The following is a 19,617-nucleotide window of genomic DNA, read 5'->3' as shown; positions in this document are numbered from 1 at the left end:
CAATAGGAACACTTGTGTTTTATAGCTATTATTATTTATTACTATCAATCTGCAAAATTATGTTTTAAAGACCTGTAGTGATTTACAGTTTATAGAGAGCTTTGTTTTTGCAATGTTTTTTTCTCTGTGTTATCCAATACCGTGAATTTTCGTATTTCATGGTCGGGGAGGGGCTATAGTGATGTAATGATGTCGTCACGCCCCCTCCTGTCACATGATCTGTACTCCGATCTCCCAGAGTACAGATTTAAAAAGTTGACAAGTATGATTTTCCCCCTAAACTAAACTATACATGTAATAAACTACTAGTGAAATATTTGTTCCTTCTGTCTTGCTGTAACAATCACAGCTATTCCTTCTATGTTGCATTTAAATATTTCTTTTGGAGACTAAATACTCGGGTTGGATACTAAATTACGATCCTGATAAAGACGACACTACTTACCCCTACAGCGTCATCACGAAACTATAATTCCCGACATCATCAGCGGGCCGATTGTTGGAAAAGCTGACTTGCAACAAAATAGAGAGATCGATTGTCTGGCCGCCAGGAATGACATCACTGGTAAAAAGCGACAGTATTATTAGTGCTGTTAAAGGGGATTGCCCCTTTAACAGCACTAACAAATCCCTGTGTATCCATTGTGATAGAGAGGTTGAATGAAAAATTGAAAGTGAACCACATCAATACTGTGACGATATAACATAACCTGGTTATAGACATTACATACATGATCATGACCGTATTCTGTATCAATAAGAAATCTGGGGGACATACATATCATAACTAATATGAATATAAATTTAAATAGTATATATATAAAAACTAATAATATCATTATTATGTGTATATCACAATGGACAACAATATTAATTGGGTGTTCAGTCTAGCGAATATGCATAAATACCCACCCCTCATGATGGAAAGCACAACCCCCTGAGGACATCTGCTAGTCAGTGAAACGCATTGGTCACGCCCCCTTTGTCGACATACAGGAACTAACAGAATCTGCGTTCCACTGTGGAACACATACCACACGATGCCGCCTCCATCCTTTCACTCGTCCGACTGTCTGTCTTCCTAATGATCGGTTCGCCAGCGATCGGTACCTGCACCTCAAATCCTCCAGCTACACACTGCCTACTACATCAGGATTCAGATACTAAGTATAAGTGAGTTTCAATTGGTACTTAGTACCTGCAACCAGACTATTACATCCATTAGCTCATCTATATATATTTATTATTGACTTTTAGTGATGATCTGGATCATTGGACATTTTTCACCACTTGGACTGGTGTTCGGGCTGGATTGAGGCTTTATGGTCATTTGCACATTTGCGTGGGACTTTTAAATCAATCAGTGTATTATTGCATGTTGCTCTATTTATCTTTTATCCTTGATCCTTGCTATTGTTTTTACAGTGTCATTTGTAATATTGTCCACTATTTTGTCCATTGTGTATATATGTATATATATATATATATATATTGAAAGGAAAAAAGGGCGCTTCTTTAAATTAATGAAATGTGTACAAGTGTATAAAATCATTTGAAACGGCAGCCAAGGACAAATAGGACCAATGTGCAAGTGCAAATAAAAGAAAAAAGATGGAGGTTCAGGGGAAGGTTTTAAATGGAACACCCTGAATGTAAATTTGTATCACTAGCTTAAGGACTCACCTACAGGAGATGCCTTGACGTCCGGCAGGTGAGCTAAACCCCAATATAGCTATATTGTGCACAAAATTCTCCTTTATGTTTATGCTGACACAGTGATTTTTAAATTCTGTTTGTTTCTGAGCGCCGGACAACATTTTTCTTTTATTTGCACATATATATATATATATATATATATATATATATATATATATATATGTTTTGTTAAACTTATTAAAATCCTGCCTATGATAAAATACCGTTTGGGCAACACAATTACCACTATTATTACAATATAGGTCTATTACCACTCATTTCCTATATCATTCACTCTATGTAGGACCCATTAAAATTAACTAGGGAAGACTCTTTTACAAAGTAGATATGAACATATGTTTATGACAATCTATTAATGTTTGTCAGCAGTTATCACATAAAATCCTATTGATTCATTTGTAACAGTTTTATAATGTTAAATAATCAGCATGCTTTTTTGCTTTATTTGTAGACAATGGCCAAGATATGTCTGACATATTTGGTGAATCAGTTGAATAACATGGAACATTCATTTCATCATATACTTCTGATGGAAATTAGGAACATTACAAGCACGTTTAATGAAATTCTAGGCATTCAAGGCAGAGACATGTACAGAATGAGTAACAGCTTAACTGCCATAGCTAAGATTCTAAACGAACAACTAATTGACGAAACAGTGCCAGCATGCAGGTAAGAGCAAACTTCTGCACTTTAAACTTTCATCATCCAGGATCTTAAATGAAATGTTGCATTTCTAGCAGAAATGGATTGTATTATTAGATTGTCCTGCTGCTTGCTCAATGTAAAAATATTCTGATAATGAATATAATTTATTTGTGATTTTGTAATGACTGTCTGCTGTTGTTAATCAGTCATCATCGACCACCATAAAAGACAGAAAACAAATATAGGAGGGAATTCAATTCCCTATTATGTGCCGTGGGTGACTCCAGAATGGTGGTGAAGTCACTCCGCTGTGATGTAACATCACTGATTCTCTTTGCACCCCATAGAGGTGTGCAGGAAAATCAGTGATGTCCAGGTACTGTAGTACCCAAAAATGAGCACAGCCAAATATTGCCCTCTGGCAGCTCATCACAGGGAATTAACACCCCCCTCCCTGTAGTGTGTATTGTTTAGCTATGATTATATAATAGTTTGTGTCCATGGAACTGAACTAGTAAAGGGTTTCAAAAATAAATAGTTTCCTCCAATAGTTGGTGTGGTTCCTATAATAATTGAATGGTAAAAAAAAAGCCATAAAACAACAATAGTGTATTCTGTCGGATTTCCTGATATCTTTTGAGAAGCAATTGAAAATTTGTCACCTGTTTATGGTGGCCTTTTAAGAATCAGTAGTGTTTCAGTGGTCCATAATGATCCCAAAAGGTAGTTGGAAGGGAGAGAGAAATTAAAAAAAAAAAACAGTATGTTCTTGTAACGATAATTATTGCAAACAACTAAATGATTGCAATCACCTAAAAAGCGATCTGTAATTGACTTTTGGTTGCAATAAATTTCTGCGTACCATAAGATGTAGAAAAAAGTCTTTATTTTTTCAAGACTACTTATCTGGGCGGATTCCTAAAAACTGTCTGATAACGCAGATGGGATGTTCTCACAAACTCCAGGGAAAGATGGTCCTATTCTTTTACTTTGTGGTCTGTCTATGTGGTGTGTATATCAAGTATACAGTGCCCACCCTGCCAGTCTCAGATTTTTTTTAATACATTTGAATAAATAAATAAAGGAAAGAAATGTCCCTCTCAGGGAATCACAGATATTTTGATTTGCTGAGAGGTGCAAGAGACCGCTCCTGATTGGCTGTTTGGCTCACTGGAGATTGATTCAGTTTGTGTTGCATGCTCCACGGACCAAGAAAGAAAGGTTTAGCTAAGTATTTATTATTTAGGTAGCATATAATAATTTTGAGGGGGCAAAAAAAGAATTATTACTTATTAAGTCATTCTTTATAATTTATGGGGTTATTATTTATTTCTTACGGAGGCAATCTGTATTAATTACTTATGGGGACAATCTATATTACTTATGGTTAAAATATGGCAAAAAATGGTGTGCTTCTATTTAAAAATATCTCCAATATTATAACAGTAAAGAGGCGCAAATAATCACAACTCCACTGAGTTGCATTGAATGCAGTGTGAAGAAGTGTAAAATGTAATAAAATATTATTCTGTAACTGAAACCTTGATGTATTAGACACTTGTGAAAAAAAATATATATATACAGACACCAGGGTAACCACACTGATTGATTATCAGTAGGTAAATAATTACAGCTCTTTGGAGATTAATTAGGCAGGATGAGATGTCTTGTTGGCAGGCACATATCAGTGGGAGCACTTTAGTAATACTCTTACCCTAGCGCTTTCCTTGTCTTGTAGTCTTCTCTTGCTGTTGTAGTAACAGAGCTCTGCCCTCTTCTCGGAGCCTGTGATTTCCGATGTGGGCACTCCTAGGGGTTGGAACGCATCTGGAACGCAAACAGGAACTAGACAACTACTTTCAAGGTCAAAATTGTGCAGTGTTTGGTTTCTGTTCTGTTTATTTAATACGTTTCATCCGTAAACGGACTTTTACTAGGATGCTACTCACTGTGAATTGACGCTATTTGTACTTCAGCCTCCTATCAAATTTGAATAACTTTATTAACTTCAGTACAAACGTTAAAAACAATGTTTAGTCAGATGGCTTATATAAAAAATTATATGACAGCACATACTGTTGCATAGTTGGATATGAAGTAGAAGAATATAAATGTATTGGTCTAGATCAGTGATGGCTAACCTTTTCAGCTTGGTGTGTCAAAAATCGGAAAAAAGTGTAGCCTTCCTCGGGTCGCGTGTCATTTAAAAAAAAAAAAAAAGTGTGTGTGTATATGTGTATATGTGTATATGTATATATATATATATATATATATATATATATATTATATATATTTTATATAATATATATTATATATATTTTATATTATTTATTTATTTTAAATATAATTTAATAATAATATAAATATAAAACACTACATAAGATTGCTTGTGGCCAGTATCTGGTTTCACCCTGTAGCCCAATGACACTATATACACATATATATATATATATTTGTCACTGGGCTACATGGTGAAACCAGATACTGGCCACAATCAATCTTATGTAGTGTTTTTATTATTAGGCAAAAAACTCCATTTCTGGTGAGCCTGCAGGGTATGCAGAGCTGTGTGTGTGATTATATATAAATATTGTATTATAGGATTAAAAAAGTAGAGGAATCCTCTACTTTTTTTAATCCTATAATACAATATATATAATCACACAACTCTCACCAGAAATTGAGTCTTTTGTCTAATAATAAAAACAGTACAGAAGATTGATTGTGGCAGGATCTAAAGATAATATATCAAATATTAAATTGTAAAATAAGTGCAAGTCCTACTGTGCTCCAGGTAATCCAGCCAGTGATGCCGGGAGATATGAAAGGGAGGAGCTGCTGCGACCGCGCATGCGCAGCAGCTCCATTTCGCCGATGGGGAGATGTACAGCAGCCGCAGCGCTGTCAAAGAAGCGTCCGCGGCTGCTGTACTGAAAAAAATATTTGGTATGTTTAAATCAAGCAGTTTGACTGAATCGCCTGGCGTGTCAGTCAAACTGCCTTTGCGTGTCACGAGTGACACGCGTGTCATAGGTTAGCCATCACGGGTCTAGATACATAGAGATTAATTTGTGAGGAAAGACCCTAAATCAAAATCTAGATTCAGACCCATAGGTGCAACGTTCTTTAATTCAAAAATACACCTTGTTTCTATTTTATAAATCTGTTTCCCTCTTCAGTCTTTAGTTACATGTTGGATTCCTGAGAAAATGAAACCTTCTGGATTTTTATTATGATGAAGTAAAAAATGATTGGAAATGCTGTGGGTGGTAAGTTCTTTACTAATGTTGTTGATGTGTTCTGCGATGCGGATTTTAAATTTCTTTTTTGTTCTGCCCACATATTGGAGTCCACATGGGCACTCCAACAAATAGATCAGATCTTCTGTATTACAGTACATTTGTGGTTTTGTGTGGAATGTCTCTTTTTTTACCTTGGATGTAATTCGTGTAATAGGTTTAGTAGTAGATTTACCTTTATTTTTACATCCTACACATTTATTGCAATAAAAAAAAACTTTATTTGGGGTTACAGTTTTACTATTTGTAATGGTATATAGCTACTTGTGAGAAGATTTGTAATTCTCAAGTTCTTTGATGAAATCAAAATTGTTTTCTAGTTGTCTTATTTGTTCTTTTATATAACACAGCGATTTCTGTCTGTCTTCGATAATGAGCTTAATAAGCTCCCTGGAACATGTATCTAGGATTGTGTTCCATTTTGAGAAAAATTCTGACTGATGAGGAATAAATGTGGGATTTTTATTGCATTTGAGACCCCTTGGAATAATAATACTTCCATCATTGTTTTGTTTCCGGAAGGTATATTTTTCAAAGTGCATAAACTGGGAGTAAATTTCTTAGTCTTATCTGATATACTACGTATATGAGTAATTTCAGTGTTAAAAATTTCTTTCATATCCATATTTCTTAGTGAGTGCATGAGAGTGGTTAAATTCACTTTGGTAATTAAATATGGCTAAAAATGGTGAGTGCTCCCTATTGTGAATGTAATGCAGCTTCTATTTAAAAATATCTCCGATATTATAGCAGTAAAGAAGTCATATAATTTTTAATATAAGCCATCAGACTAAACATTGTTTTTATCATTTTAACTGAAGTTAATAAAGTTATTCAAGTTTGATAGGTGGCTGACGTACAAATAGCCCAAATTCACAGTGAGTAGCATCCTTGCAAAAGTCAGTTTACGGATGAAACACATGGGATGAACAGAACAGAAACAAAATACTGCACAATTTTGATCTTGACGATAGCCATCTAGTTCCTGTTTGCGTTCCAGGTGCGTTCCAACACCTAGGAGCACCCACATTGGAAATCACAGGCTCCGAGAGAAGGACAAATCTCTGTTACTATGGCAGCAAGAGAAGACAGGGAAAGCGCTTGGGTAAGAGTATAAAATATATTACTAAAGAGCTCCCACTGATACATGCCTGCCAACGAGACATCTCATCCTGCCTAATTTATCTCCAAAGAGCTGTAATCATTTACCCACTGATAATCAGGGTGGTTACTCTGGTGTCTGTATATATATATATTTTTCACAAGTGTCTAATACTTCAAGGTTTCATTTACAGTATAACATTTCATTACATTTTACATTTCACACTGCATTCCATGCAACTCAATGGAGTACTGATTATTTGCGTTTCTTTACTGTTATTACATTACTTATGGTGCCATTCTTTATTACTTATGAGGCAGTCTTTATTAATTAATTTTGGGGACATTCTTTAATAATTACTGTGAGCGATAATTTTTTTGCCATCCTCTGTTAAAGGAGCAATTGTGGTTTGAGACTTTCCGGGTTTACTTAATGCACTTTGTTTGTTTTTGCTTTTGGTAATTTGCATGATTTAAAATCACCTAACAATGACTTCATGTGAGTCCATCATATAGACTCATTTTTTATCTTTATACTTGGAGTACTAGAATGGATTGACTTGATTGCTTGAGTTTGTAGATTGACCTCTGTAACTTGCAGACAAGGTGCTCCTCACATTTTCTGGTGGTGACATATACCACTCTTCTTCAATGTCACCATTGTGGAAGAATGTTTTGCTGTCATGATGTCTCACTTTCACCTTTTATATAGCTGCCATGGTCATCAAGGTTCTTAATGCACTTTGTTTAGCCTTTAGAGCAAAAGTGCCATCGTAATCTTCACCATATTTTTAAAAATATTTCTTTTGTCACTAACCTTGTTTTAAATCGGTATACTTTGCCTTCAGTCATGCTTTATCTTAAAAATCCATTTTTATCCAATAACATGCTTGCCTGGTGGCACCATGATGAGTTCCCAAATCTGGATCTGTTTGAGAGATTTTCTCTCTTCATCTGCTTCTGTAATCTACTTGTGCTTCTCAGGAAAAAGCATTCTTCACTTCTCATCCTATGACTCTGGCTTGAATTGTGGTGCTGTTTGCACCATATAGAACAGGCATTTGGCTGGAATGCTCTTGTTCAGTCTTGTAACCTATCTATCTGAAGGTGGAGCTGATCCCTCAAGAATGCTGCATGCTACCTGGGTGTCATCCTTGATTCCTCCATCTCCTTCATCCCCACATTCAGTCTTTGAATCCTGCCATTTCTATCTTTGTAATATTTCCAGGAACAGGCCCTCTCTCACCCTGGATGCAACTAAAATTGTCACCCACTCACACATTATCTCCCGCATTGATTACTATAACCTCTGGCCTTCCTTTATTCTGTCTCTTCCTACTTCATTCCGTCCTTAGCGCTGTGGCATTACTTCTTTTCTTCTCTCGACACTCTACCTCTGGCACCCCTCTCTGCCGGTTGTAACCCTGACTCCCTGTCCACTTCAGAATCCAATTCAACCCTCACCTAGAAACCATTCCTCTCCCTCTTACATATCTAGCCTCATTTCCATACCCTCTTCACTCTACCATTAACTTTTGCCACACCTCCGCACTTATTAAAAATAAAAAGCAGCGCTGAAAAGTGATATATAGGTATGGCCTTAACTTGAAAAATCAAAGGAAACCATGGCAGGATAAATACAACCAGAGATAATAGTGTATAAAAAAATATATATTTTAATGTCTCAATAAATATAATACATAGGCCTCATAAATTGGTAAATTGGTAATTGAAACCAAACTTTTAAAAAGCACTGGGACTAAAAGCTGTATAAATGAAATCACAAATGATGTCTATGAACGGACTACATTCATGGGTATGTCCATGTAACTAGTAAATATATGGTATTTCATATAAAGATATAATCACAATAAAATCGCTCCAAGATATCCAGCAAATCGGCCCATAAGTTTAAAGATATATAGCAATCAAAGTAATGCTGGTATATTAATGGTATTCCATGTCCAGAACTGATGGAATGTCACTGGCAAAGGACTTGCATAGGAAATAACTGATATAACTCTCTTAATTGTCTCAGTGGTTCCAATGCCGCAGCTCCCAGCTCATGACTCCGTCTGGGTGCTCTGTACACAACCGTTGTAGAACTATACCCAGAAGCACAACAGTATGTTTCCTCGCCGTCAGTGACATTAGTATTAGCCAACATGAGTAGATCTTCACATTAGAGATGAGCGCACTCGGATTTTGTGAATCCGAGCCCACCCGAACCTTTCCGATCCGAGTCGGATCCGAGACAGATCCGGGTATTGGCGCCAAATGAAAACTTGAAACCGAGGCTCTGAGTCATAATCCCGCTGTCGGATCTCGCGATACTCGGATCCTATAAATTCCCCGCTAGTCGCCGCCATCTTCACTCGGGCATTGATCAGGGTAGAGGGAGGGTGTGTTAGGTGGTCCTCTGTTCTGGTAGATCTCGTGCTGTGCTGTTTAGTTCTGTGCTGTGCTGTGTTGTGCTGTGCTGTGTTCTGCAGTATCAGTCCAGTGGTGCTGTGTGCTGTGCTCTGTCAATTTTGAGTTCAGTGGTGCTGCTGGGTCCTGTGTGCTGTGTCCTGTTCAGTCCAGTGGTCCTGTGTCCCGTGCTCTGTGCTTCAAAGGCATAGTTATTTCCCCAATATTCCCAAGTGTTTTAAAAATTAAAAAAAAGTTAATAAAAAAAAATTACAAAAAACTAATTAATTTTTTTTTTAATTACAACAAAATTTGCCAAACCAATCCTGCAGTATAAGCCCATTGGTACTGCAATATTACCAAGTTCACACATTCAGCAGTAAAAGTCCAGTGGTACTGCTGCAATATTACAAAGTTCACACATTCTGCAGTATCAGTCCAGTGGTGCTGTGTGCTGTGCTCTGTCAATTTTGAGTTCAGTGGTGCTGCTGGGTCCTGTGTGCTGTGTCCTGTTCAGTCCAGTGGTCCTGTGTCCCGTGCTTCTAAGGGCATAGTTATTTCCCCAATATTCCCAAGTGTTTAAAAATTTTTAAAAAAGTTAATAAAAAAAAAATACAAAAATTTTTTTTTCAAAAAATTTAATTACAACAAAATTTGCAAAACCAATCCTGCAGTATAAGCCCATTGGTACTGCAATATTACCAAGTTCACACATTCTGCAGTATCTTGTGCTACATATAATGGAGACCAAAAATTTGGAGGATAAAGTAGGGAAAGATCAAGACCCACTTCCTCCCAATGCTGAAGCTGCTGCCACTAGTCATGACATAAACGATGAAATGCCATCAACGTCGTCTTCCAAGCCCGATGCCCAATCTCCTAGTACAGGGCATGTAAAATCCAAAAAGCCCAAGTTCTCAAAAAAAAGCAAAAAGAGAAACTTAAAATCATCTGAGGAGAAACGTAAAGTTGGCAATATGCCATTTACGACACGTAGTGGCAAGGAACGGCTTAGGCCCTGGCCCGTGTTCATGACTAGTGGTCCATCTTCACCCAAGGATCTTAGCCCTCCTCCTCCTCCCCCCCCTACAAAAAAATGAAGAGAGTTATGCTGTCAGCAACAAAACAGCAAACAACTCTGCCTTCTAAAGAGAAATTATCACAAATCCCCAAGGCGAGTCCAAGGGTGTTGGTGGTTGTCAAGCCTGACCTTCCCATCACTGTACGGGAAGAGGTGGCTCGGGAGGAGGCTATTGATGATGTAGCTGGCGCTGTGGAGGAACTTGATGATGAGGATGGTGATGTGGTTATTGTAAATGAGGCACCAGGGGGGAAAACAGCTGATGTCCATGGGATGAAAAAGCCCATCGTCATGCCTGGTCAGAAGACCAAAAAATGCACCTCTTCGGTCTGGAGTTATTTTTATCCAAATCCGAACAACCAATGTATGGCCATATGTAAGTTATGTAAAGCTCAAATAAGCAGGGGTAAGGATCTTGCCCACCTAGGGACATCCTCCCTTATACGTCACCTGAATAACCTTCATAGTTCAGTGGTTAGTTCAGGAACTGGGGCTAGGACCGTCATCGGTACAGGGACACCTAAATCCCGTGGTCCAGTTGGATACACACCAGCAACACCCTCCTCGTCAACTTCCTCCACGATCTCCATCAGATTGAGTCCTGCAGCCCAAGTCAGCAGCCAGACTGAGTCCTCTCCAATACGGGATTCATCTGAGGAATCCTGCAGCGGTACGCCTACTACTGCCACTGCTGCTGTTGCTGCTGTTAGTCGGTCATCTTCCCAGAGGGGAAGTCGTAAGACCGCTAAGTCTTTCACAAAACAATTGACCGTCCAACAGTCGTTTGCCATGACCACAAAACACGATAGTAGTCACCCTATTGCAAAGCGTATAACCTCGGCTGTAACTGCAATGTTGGTGTTAGACGTGCGCCCAGTGTCCGCCATCAGTGGAGTGGTATTTAGAGGGTTGATGGAGGTATTGTGTCCCCGGTACCAAATCCCGTCGAGATTCCACTTCACTAGGCAGGCGATACCAAAAATGTACAGAGAAGTACGATCAAGTGTCCTCAGTGCTCTAAAAAATGCGGTTGTACCCACTGTCCACTTAACCACGGACATGTGGACAAGTGGTTCTGGGCAAACGAAGGACTATATGACTGTGACAGCCCACTGGGTAGATGCATCGCCTTCTGCAGCAACAGCAACAGCTGCATCAGTAGCAGCATCTACAAAATGGCTGCTCGTGCAAAGGCAGGCAACATTGTGTATTACAGGCTTTAATAAGAGGCACAACGCTGACAACATATTAGAGAAACTGAGGGAAATTATCTCCCAGTGGCTTACCCCACTTAGACTCTCATGGGGATTTGTGGTGTCAGACAATGCCAGTAACATTGTGCGGGCATTAAATATGGGCAATTTCCAGCACGTCCCATGTTTTGCACACACCATTAATTTGGTGGTGCAGCATTACCTCAAGAGTGACAGGGGTGTGCAGGAGATGCTTGCGGGGGCGCGCAAAATTGCTGGACACTTTCGGCATTCAGCCAGTGCCTACCGCAGACTAGAGGCACATCAAAAAAGCATGAACCTGCCCTGCCATCACCTCAAACAAGAGGTTGTGACGCGCTGGAACTCCCCCCTTTATATGCTGCAGAGGATGGAGGAGCAGCAAAAGGCCATTCAGGCCTACACAGCCACCTACGACATAGGCAAAGGAGTGGGGATGCGCCTGAGTCAAGCGCAGTGGAGACTGATTTCCGTGTTGTGCAAGGTTCTCCAGCCGTTTGAACTTGCCACACGAGAAGTCAGTTCCGACACTGCCAGCTTGAGTCAGGTCATTCCCCTGATCAGGCTGTTGCAGAAGCAGCTGGAGAAAGTGAGGGAGGAGCTGGTAAAGCATTGCGATCCAACAAAGCATGTAGCTCTTGTAGATGAAGCCCTTCGTACGCTTTGCCAGGATCCGAGGGTGGTCACTCTTTTAAAGTCAGAGGAATACATTCTGGCCACCGTGCTCCATCCTCGGTTTAAAGCGTATGTTGTGTCTCTGTTTCCGGCGGACACAAGTCTACAGCGGTGCAAAGACCTTCTGGTCAGGAGATTGTCCTCTGAAGAGGACCGTGACATGCCAACAGCTCCACCCTCATTTTCTTCCACATCTATGGCTGCGAGGAAAAAGCTCAGTTTTCCTAAAAGAGCCGCTGGCGGGGATGCTGATAACATCTGGTCCGGACTGAAGGACCTGCCAACCATTGCAGACATGTCTACTGTCGCTGCATTGGATGCTGTCACAATTGAAAAATTGGTGGAGGATTATTTTGCTGACACCATCCAAATAGACATGTCAGACAGTCCATATTGTTACTGGCAGGAAAAAAAGGCAGTTTGGAAGCCCCTGTACAAACTGGCTCTATTTTATCTGAGTTGTCCCCCCTCCAGTGTGTACTCGGAAAGAGTTTTTAGTGCAGCGGGGAACCTGGTCAGTGAGCGGCGAAGGAGGTTGCTTCCTCACAACGTTGAAAAAATGATGTTTATAAAAATGAATAATCAATTCCTCAATGAAGTACAGCACTGCCCTCCAGATAGTACAGAGGGACCTGTGGTTGTGGAGTCCAACGGGGACGAATTGATAATGTGTGAGGAGGAGGAAGTACACACTGTAGGGGGAGAGGAATCAGAGGTTGAGGATGAGGACGACATCTTTCCTCAGTAGAGCCTGTTTAGTTTGTACAGGGAGAGATGAATTGTTTTTTTGGTGTGGGGGCCCAAACAAACCAATCATTTCAGCCACAGTTGTTTGGTAGGCCCTGTCGCTGAAATGATTGGTTTGTTAAAGTGTGCATGTCCTATTTCAACAACATAAGGGTGGGTGGGAGGGCCCAAGGACAATTCCATCTTGCAACTATTTTTTTTGGCATTATATGACCATTCAACAGTCGTTTGCCATGTTCAAAAAGTAAATGAAAATGTCAACAAATTCAAAAAATTTAATCAAAAGTTAAATGCCCTGTCATTATTTAAAACAAGAGGGTTTGACATGCTAGAATTAGTGTAGTGTTAATATGTTATAAACACTACACTTGGAACTTGGAGGAGGTATTGTGGCCCAGGTATCAAATTTAGTACCGGGGCCACCCCACTACACAGTCCAGAATTTTTTTTTTGGAAATTCAGAGCCGTGGAGGGTTTTTTATTAATTATATTGTGGTGACCACTCCTCTACGCAGTCCAGATACATTTATTGGTGCGAATCATACACGTTCAGGGTTTTTAAATTATATTGTGGTGACCCACTCCTCTACGGAGTCCGGATACATTTATTGGTGCGAATCATACAAGTTCAGGGTTTTTAAATTATATTGTGGTGACCCACTCCTCTACGCAGTCCAGATACATTTATTGGTGCGAATCATACAAGTTCAGGGTTTTTAAATTATATTGTGGTGACCCACTCCTCTACGCAGTCCAGGTACATTTTTTGGTGCGATAAGACCAGTTGATGGTTTTCTTATTATATTGTGGTGACCCACTCCTCTACGCAGACCAGATACATTTATTGGTGCGAATCATACAAGTTCAGGGTTTTTAAATTATATTGTGGTGACCCACTCCTCTACGCAGTCCAGGTGCATTTTTTGGTGCTATAAGACCAGTTGATGGTTTTCTTATTATATTGTGGTGACCCACTCCTCTACGCAGTCCAGATACATTTATTGGTGTGAATTATACAAGTTCAGGGTTTTTAAATTATATTGTGGTGACCCACTCCTCTACGCAGTCCAGGTACATTTTTTGGTGCGATAAGACCAGTTGATGGTTTTCTTATTATATTGTGGTGACCCACTCCTCTACACAGTCCAGATACATTTGTTGGTGCGAATCATACAAGTTCAGGGTTTTTAAATTATATTGTGGTGACCCACTCCTCTACGCAGTCCAGGTACATTTTTTGGTGCGATTAAGACCAGTTGATGGTTTTCTTATTATATTCTGGGGACCACTCCACTACGCAGTCCAGAAAGATACCTCGTTGCAACGTTTTGGACTAATAACTATATTGTGAGGTGTTCAGAATACACTGTAAATTAGTGGTAATGCTTGTTATTGAATGTTATTGAGGTTAATAATAGCGTAGGAGTAATAATAAGCCCAAAAACTTGATTTTTGAACTTTTTATGCTTTTTTCAAAAAAAATCCGAATCCAAAACCTTAAATCCGAACCAAAACCTTTCGGCAGGTGTTTTGCGAAACAAATCCGAACCCAAAACATCGCGAAAATCCGAATCCAAAACACAAAACACGAGACACCAAAAGTCGACGATGCACATCCCTACTTCACATGCAAAAAACTGTAAAGATTGACATTTACAATTTTGCCTAAGAACACAGCAATGAATAAAGAATGGTACCAAAACATCCTTCCTAAAGCAACTTGTCCTAACCATCCAAGGACAGTTTGGTGATGAACAATGCATTTTCCAGCATGATGGAGCACCTTGCCATACGGAAAAAGTGATAACTAAGTGGCTCGGGGATCAAAACATTGAAATTTTGGGTCCATGGCCAGGAAACTCCCCAGACCTTAATCCCATTGAGAATTTGTGGTCAATCCTCAAGAGGCGTGTGGACAAACAAAAACCCACAAATTATGACAAACTCCAAGCATTGATTAGGTAAGAATGGGCAGCCATCAGTCAGTATGTGGCCCAGAAGTTGATTGACAGCATGCCAGTGCGACTTGCAGAGATCTTCAAAAAGAAGGGTCAACACTGCAATTATTGACTCTTTGCATAAACTTAATGTAAAATGTGAAATGCTTGTAATTTTATTTCAGTATACCATAGAAACATCTGACATAAAGGTCTAAAGCAGTCCTGTCCAACCTGCGGCCCTCCAGGTGTTGTGAAACTACAAGGCCCAGCATGCTCTTCCAGCTATCAACTGGTTGTCTACCGGCAAAGCATGCTGGGGCTTGTAGTTTCACAACACCTGGAGGGCCACAGGTTGGACAGGCCTAGTCTAAAGTATTAGTAAAAAACAATACTTGTGACATTCTCAAAACTTTTGGCCATGACTCTATGCTGTCATGAGCAGAGCCCTCTCTCCTAGAGTTTGGAGGCTCCTCCGGTTTCCATCCGCACTCCACAAGCATACTGGGAGGTTAATTGGCTACTATTAAAATGACCTTAGTCTCTCTCTGTCTATGTGTACGTTAGGAAAATTAGACTGTAAACTCCAATGGGTGCTATATAAATAGCTCATGATGATGATGTGATGATGATGAAAGACAAGAGGAATCAGTAAACTGGAAGGTTAATTAATGGGTTTTTAGAAGCTTGAGGAGTAGTATTTGTGTGCAATATTTTAATGAACCTGGGATTCTGGGTGAGGTTTTGTGTATATTTTAATGATCTTGGAGTGAGCATAAAGATTGCTGAACACAATGGCGCAAAACACATTTTCTTAAAATTGAGCTCAACAATGAGGTCTGTCCAAGAACATGTTGAAATTTACTGACCCCACCCCATCCCCCTCCCACACACACGCTTCATAGTCATGAAAATTAGTGGAGTCTTTTCATTACAAAATTGTTCCATTGTTTACTTATAAAAATGTTTCAATACATTCTGCATGTTCTTTAGGGATGCATAACCATTTTATTACCATCTATTTAAATTTTTGTACCCATATGCTCAATTTAGTGGTTGCAAAGGAGTTTGGGTGAAGGACATACCAGTAATTTGTCATCAATCTTAGGCTGGGTACACACTACAGGCTTTTCAGCCGAATATCAGGTCAATGACTCGATAAACAATTGTTTGGTCTAATATCGCACTAGTGCAGTAGTTCCCAAACTTTTTTAGAGTCTCCATAATTTTTTCAAGGCACCCCTCCAAAATAATTACTGAGCAGACCCGTTTTATAACTAGTTGGATCAAAATAACGTAATAAGTATTTAGGTCAGGACAGAAACACTTAGTAAGTTGTTTGCAAAAATAATGCACATAAATCCAAGGTAAAATAATATTTTTATATATTTTTTTTCAATTATATTTCTGTCAAAGAATAATTTGCAGCTAATATTAAGAAGAAAAAAATCAAACGAAATAAAACAACAGCATGTACAAAAATCATCACACTGTGTCCCTTCATCCTCACACTATGCGCCCCTTCATCCTCACTCTGTGGGCCCCTTCATCCTCACACTCTGTGCCCTTCTTCATCCTCACCCTCTGTGCCCTTCTTCATCCTCACACTCTGTACCCTCCTTCATCCTCACACTCTGTGCCCTTCTTCATCCTCACACTCTGTGCCCTTCTTCATCCTCACACTCTGTACCCTCCTTCATCCTCACACTCTGTGCCCTTCTTCATCCTCACACTCTGTGCCCTTCTTCATTCTCACACTCTGTACCCTCCTTCATTCTCACACTCTGTGCCCTCCTTCATTCTCACACTCTGTGCCCTCCTTCATTCTTTTGCCCCTCCATTGCATTTTCCAATCACCATTTCCCCTCCGTTTCCTTACTTACAATACTTGAACTTCTTTTTTCAATTTCTTCTGTCTTCTCTTCTGTCTTCTTACCAATCTGGCGGTGCCCGGGACCCAGCATCCTTCTCTCTCCTGCCTCTGCTCACTGAATATGTTGGATGTGATGACGTCATGCCCAACTTTCAGTGAGAAGCGAGGAGGGAGGAGGATGCTAGGTCCCGGGCACCTCCGGATTATCAAGGTTTTTTTGTTTTTTTTCCCCTGGCCACGGCACCCCTGCGACAGCACCGTGGCACCCCTGGGAGCCACAGTGCACACTTTGGGATCCGCTGCACTAGTGTGTATACTGCAATGATGACCGATTATCGTTTGAAAGCTCATCGTAACGTTTCATTTGATTTTTAAACTGAACTAAAAATGACGTTCGACGATGGAACGTCGTTCCAATCCTGTAGTGTGTATGCACTTGTGACCAGCAGTGTCCATAGATCTCTATGGAGTGTGCAGAGACAGGATCTTTTCAGCCGATGGTTATAACAGATGACAAGCACAGATCTGAAGGTAAATTGTGTAAAATGTGTTTCGTGTGTATACATGAATTGCATGCTTCCATCGGGACTTTCATTCGTTGGTAAAATCGTTAAAGATGTCGCATCGGGAGAAATTTTCTGTAGTGTGTACCCAGTCTTACGGTGGGATATGAGGTATTTTATTGTTAGCATTTTATTATGTTATTCTTCTTAGCTTTTGGTGGCTGTAAAGAAACACAAGAAGAACCCTTTCACTATTCTTTAGTGCAGCTCATCCTCAAATTGCTCTCAGTCTCCCGATTATTTTCTAGATAATATCAGATGTCAACAGTAATTAATGACCATAAATCATAATACTAGGGGTTTGTTCTCACTTTGTCAAGCTATTGTCATGTTAAAATATCTCGCTGTATATAGTTCCAAAGTAGTGGTTTTCATGTAGGTTTTGGGTGTGCCACGTGTCATTCATTCCAATATGTTTATAGTATTTGATCACTAAGTGTGACGTGGAAAGTGTGTTGGAACTTAAGTGAAGCAAGGAACAAAGTGAAGATGTTAATGTAAAGTAAATCTTGTATGTCTCAGATGTAAATACTGAACAATACCAGTGCAGTCAGGGGCAAACGCAGGATTTGTAGAGGGGAATTTCCACACCATGCCGCCAGTGGGCGTGACAAACATGCATGGCTATCATTTTAGACAGTGCTTGGCTGCTCTCCAACTCTTCCTATCCCCATAAAATACATAAGCAATGCTGCGTACACTACTGTTAGGTGCACGCAGCTCTCCCTTTTCAAGCAGAGCAGTGTGAAGCAGGGGTAGGGTCCAGCCACCCCAATGATACAGGGTCACAGGCTTCGAGTGGGGTTTCCAGGCACTAGGAACCCCCCCCCCCCCCTCCGATTTGCCTATGGCACTGGGTACAATACAAAACAAATACAACAAAATCATAAACTTAATGGAAATAAACACTTGAAAAATAAACCAAAAAATACAAAATAAGAAAAAAATAATTAAGTCCAAACATGTGCCAGACTTGCACCAAATAGATTGCATCGTCTATTGAGGTAAATCTGAATAGGATGAGAGTATAAAAAAAAAAGTCCATGCGGGCTTACTTAAAACGGCCACTATGTCAAAAATATCCAGATGAGGTAGGAGTAAGCCCAGTTGTGGTTAGTGAGCAGATGCCGGGTTCGCTGTCGTGAAGCACCCGTATTGATGTACAGGGAGGAATCTCACCTTAGATGAGGAAGTGGCGGCTAGTAAAGTTCAAGATGGGGGTGGCAAGAGGACTTACCCTCGTGTGGATGTTTGCTCGGTGAAGTCCGGTCCAAAAGTAATCGTCCCACTCGTGTTGGTTTAATGCCCGGGAGTCCGGTCCAGAAGTTGACATTCCACTCAGCCGCAACTGTGTCCTCATAGATGTGTCCGCGGCATCTGTATGACTGTATCTGGCGCTTAGTCTTTCGCAGAGGCGCTCTCGTAATACTCCGAGAAGGGTGATAAAATGTGAGATATAGAAGCTCATGAGCTATAGATTAGGTTGGTTATCAAACCATACGCATTTCGCCCTCATGGGCTTCATCAAGGAATTTCTGATAAGAATGGAATGAGGTGTAGGAATCATTATTAAGGAGAACCATATAAACATCTGCGTGTTAGAATTGGTCCTTTAAAATGATTGACATCCAGGGAAGCCATAACAAGCGGTCCTTAATCCTTCCATATAAACAAAGTGTAGAATTGAGAGAGTGTCCAATGTTGAATAAAATTAAACACTGTATACAATGTTGTCTAATTTTCTCAGTCCCATGTATAGACTAAACTACTTAATATAGTCCAGTATATTAACAATGATTACTGTAGACCTCGGTGTCATAAATAGCTAAATTAACATTAAAAAGGAGGCTTTAAACAGACCTGCATATACTTCAAGTAGGGGGTGTTTAGCAATACACCCAATACAAAATGAGAAAAAAATAAAAACATTTGTAAATAAATATGCTTGTAGATATGTATACAAACTGCTGGATCAGAGAGTACTGGAATGGGAAGAATATCATTAAAGCGCCCCGGATCCACTGAACAACAAGGGTACCTATATGCATTGCATGTTGTGACTCGCGGGGCTCTCTGTCAGAGTTAGCTAGATAGATAGATAGTTAGTTAGGGATAGGTAGGTTGGTAGTTAGGTAGGTAGTTAGATAGCCACATTGGGTGTTTAGATAGGTAGTTAGTTCTTAGATTAGATAGATTAGTTAAAGTAGATTAGATAGGCAGATAGATTAGCTAGATAGATTAGATAGGTCTTAGATAGGGTTAGTTAGGTCTGTTCTCTGTCAGAATCTGCCCTCAATCATGCTGTCATTTCTTATGTAATGCCTCACCTGGCCAGC

General features: G+C 39.8%; 1 protein-coding gene across 1 annotated transcript in view; it reads left to right on the top strand.

Annotated features, from left to right (window-relative positions):
* Positions 1-19,617, top strand: part of VEPH1 (ventricular zone expressed PH domain containing 1) — a 300,978-nt gene that overhangs the window by 160,298 nt on the left and 121,063 nt on the right. The window contains exon 6 of the mRNA XM_075200875.1: positions 2,168-2,388. Within this exon, the coding sequence (XP_075056976.1) occupies positions 2,168-2,388 (221 nt within the window). The remainder of the gene's footprint in view (positions 1-2,167; positions 2,389-19,617) is intronic.

Source organism: Mixophyes fleayi, chromosome 3, assembly GCF_038048845.1.
Source record: "Mixophyes fleayi isolate aMixFle1 chromosome 3, aMixFle1.hap1, whole genome shotgun sequence".
NCBI lineage: Eukaryota > Metazoa > Chordata > Amphibia > Anura > Limnodynastidae > Mixophyes > Mixophyes fleayi.
Note: the sequence above shows the minus strand (reverse complement) of the source record. Positions and strands in the feature narration are given on the sequence as shown.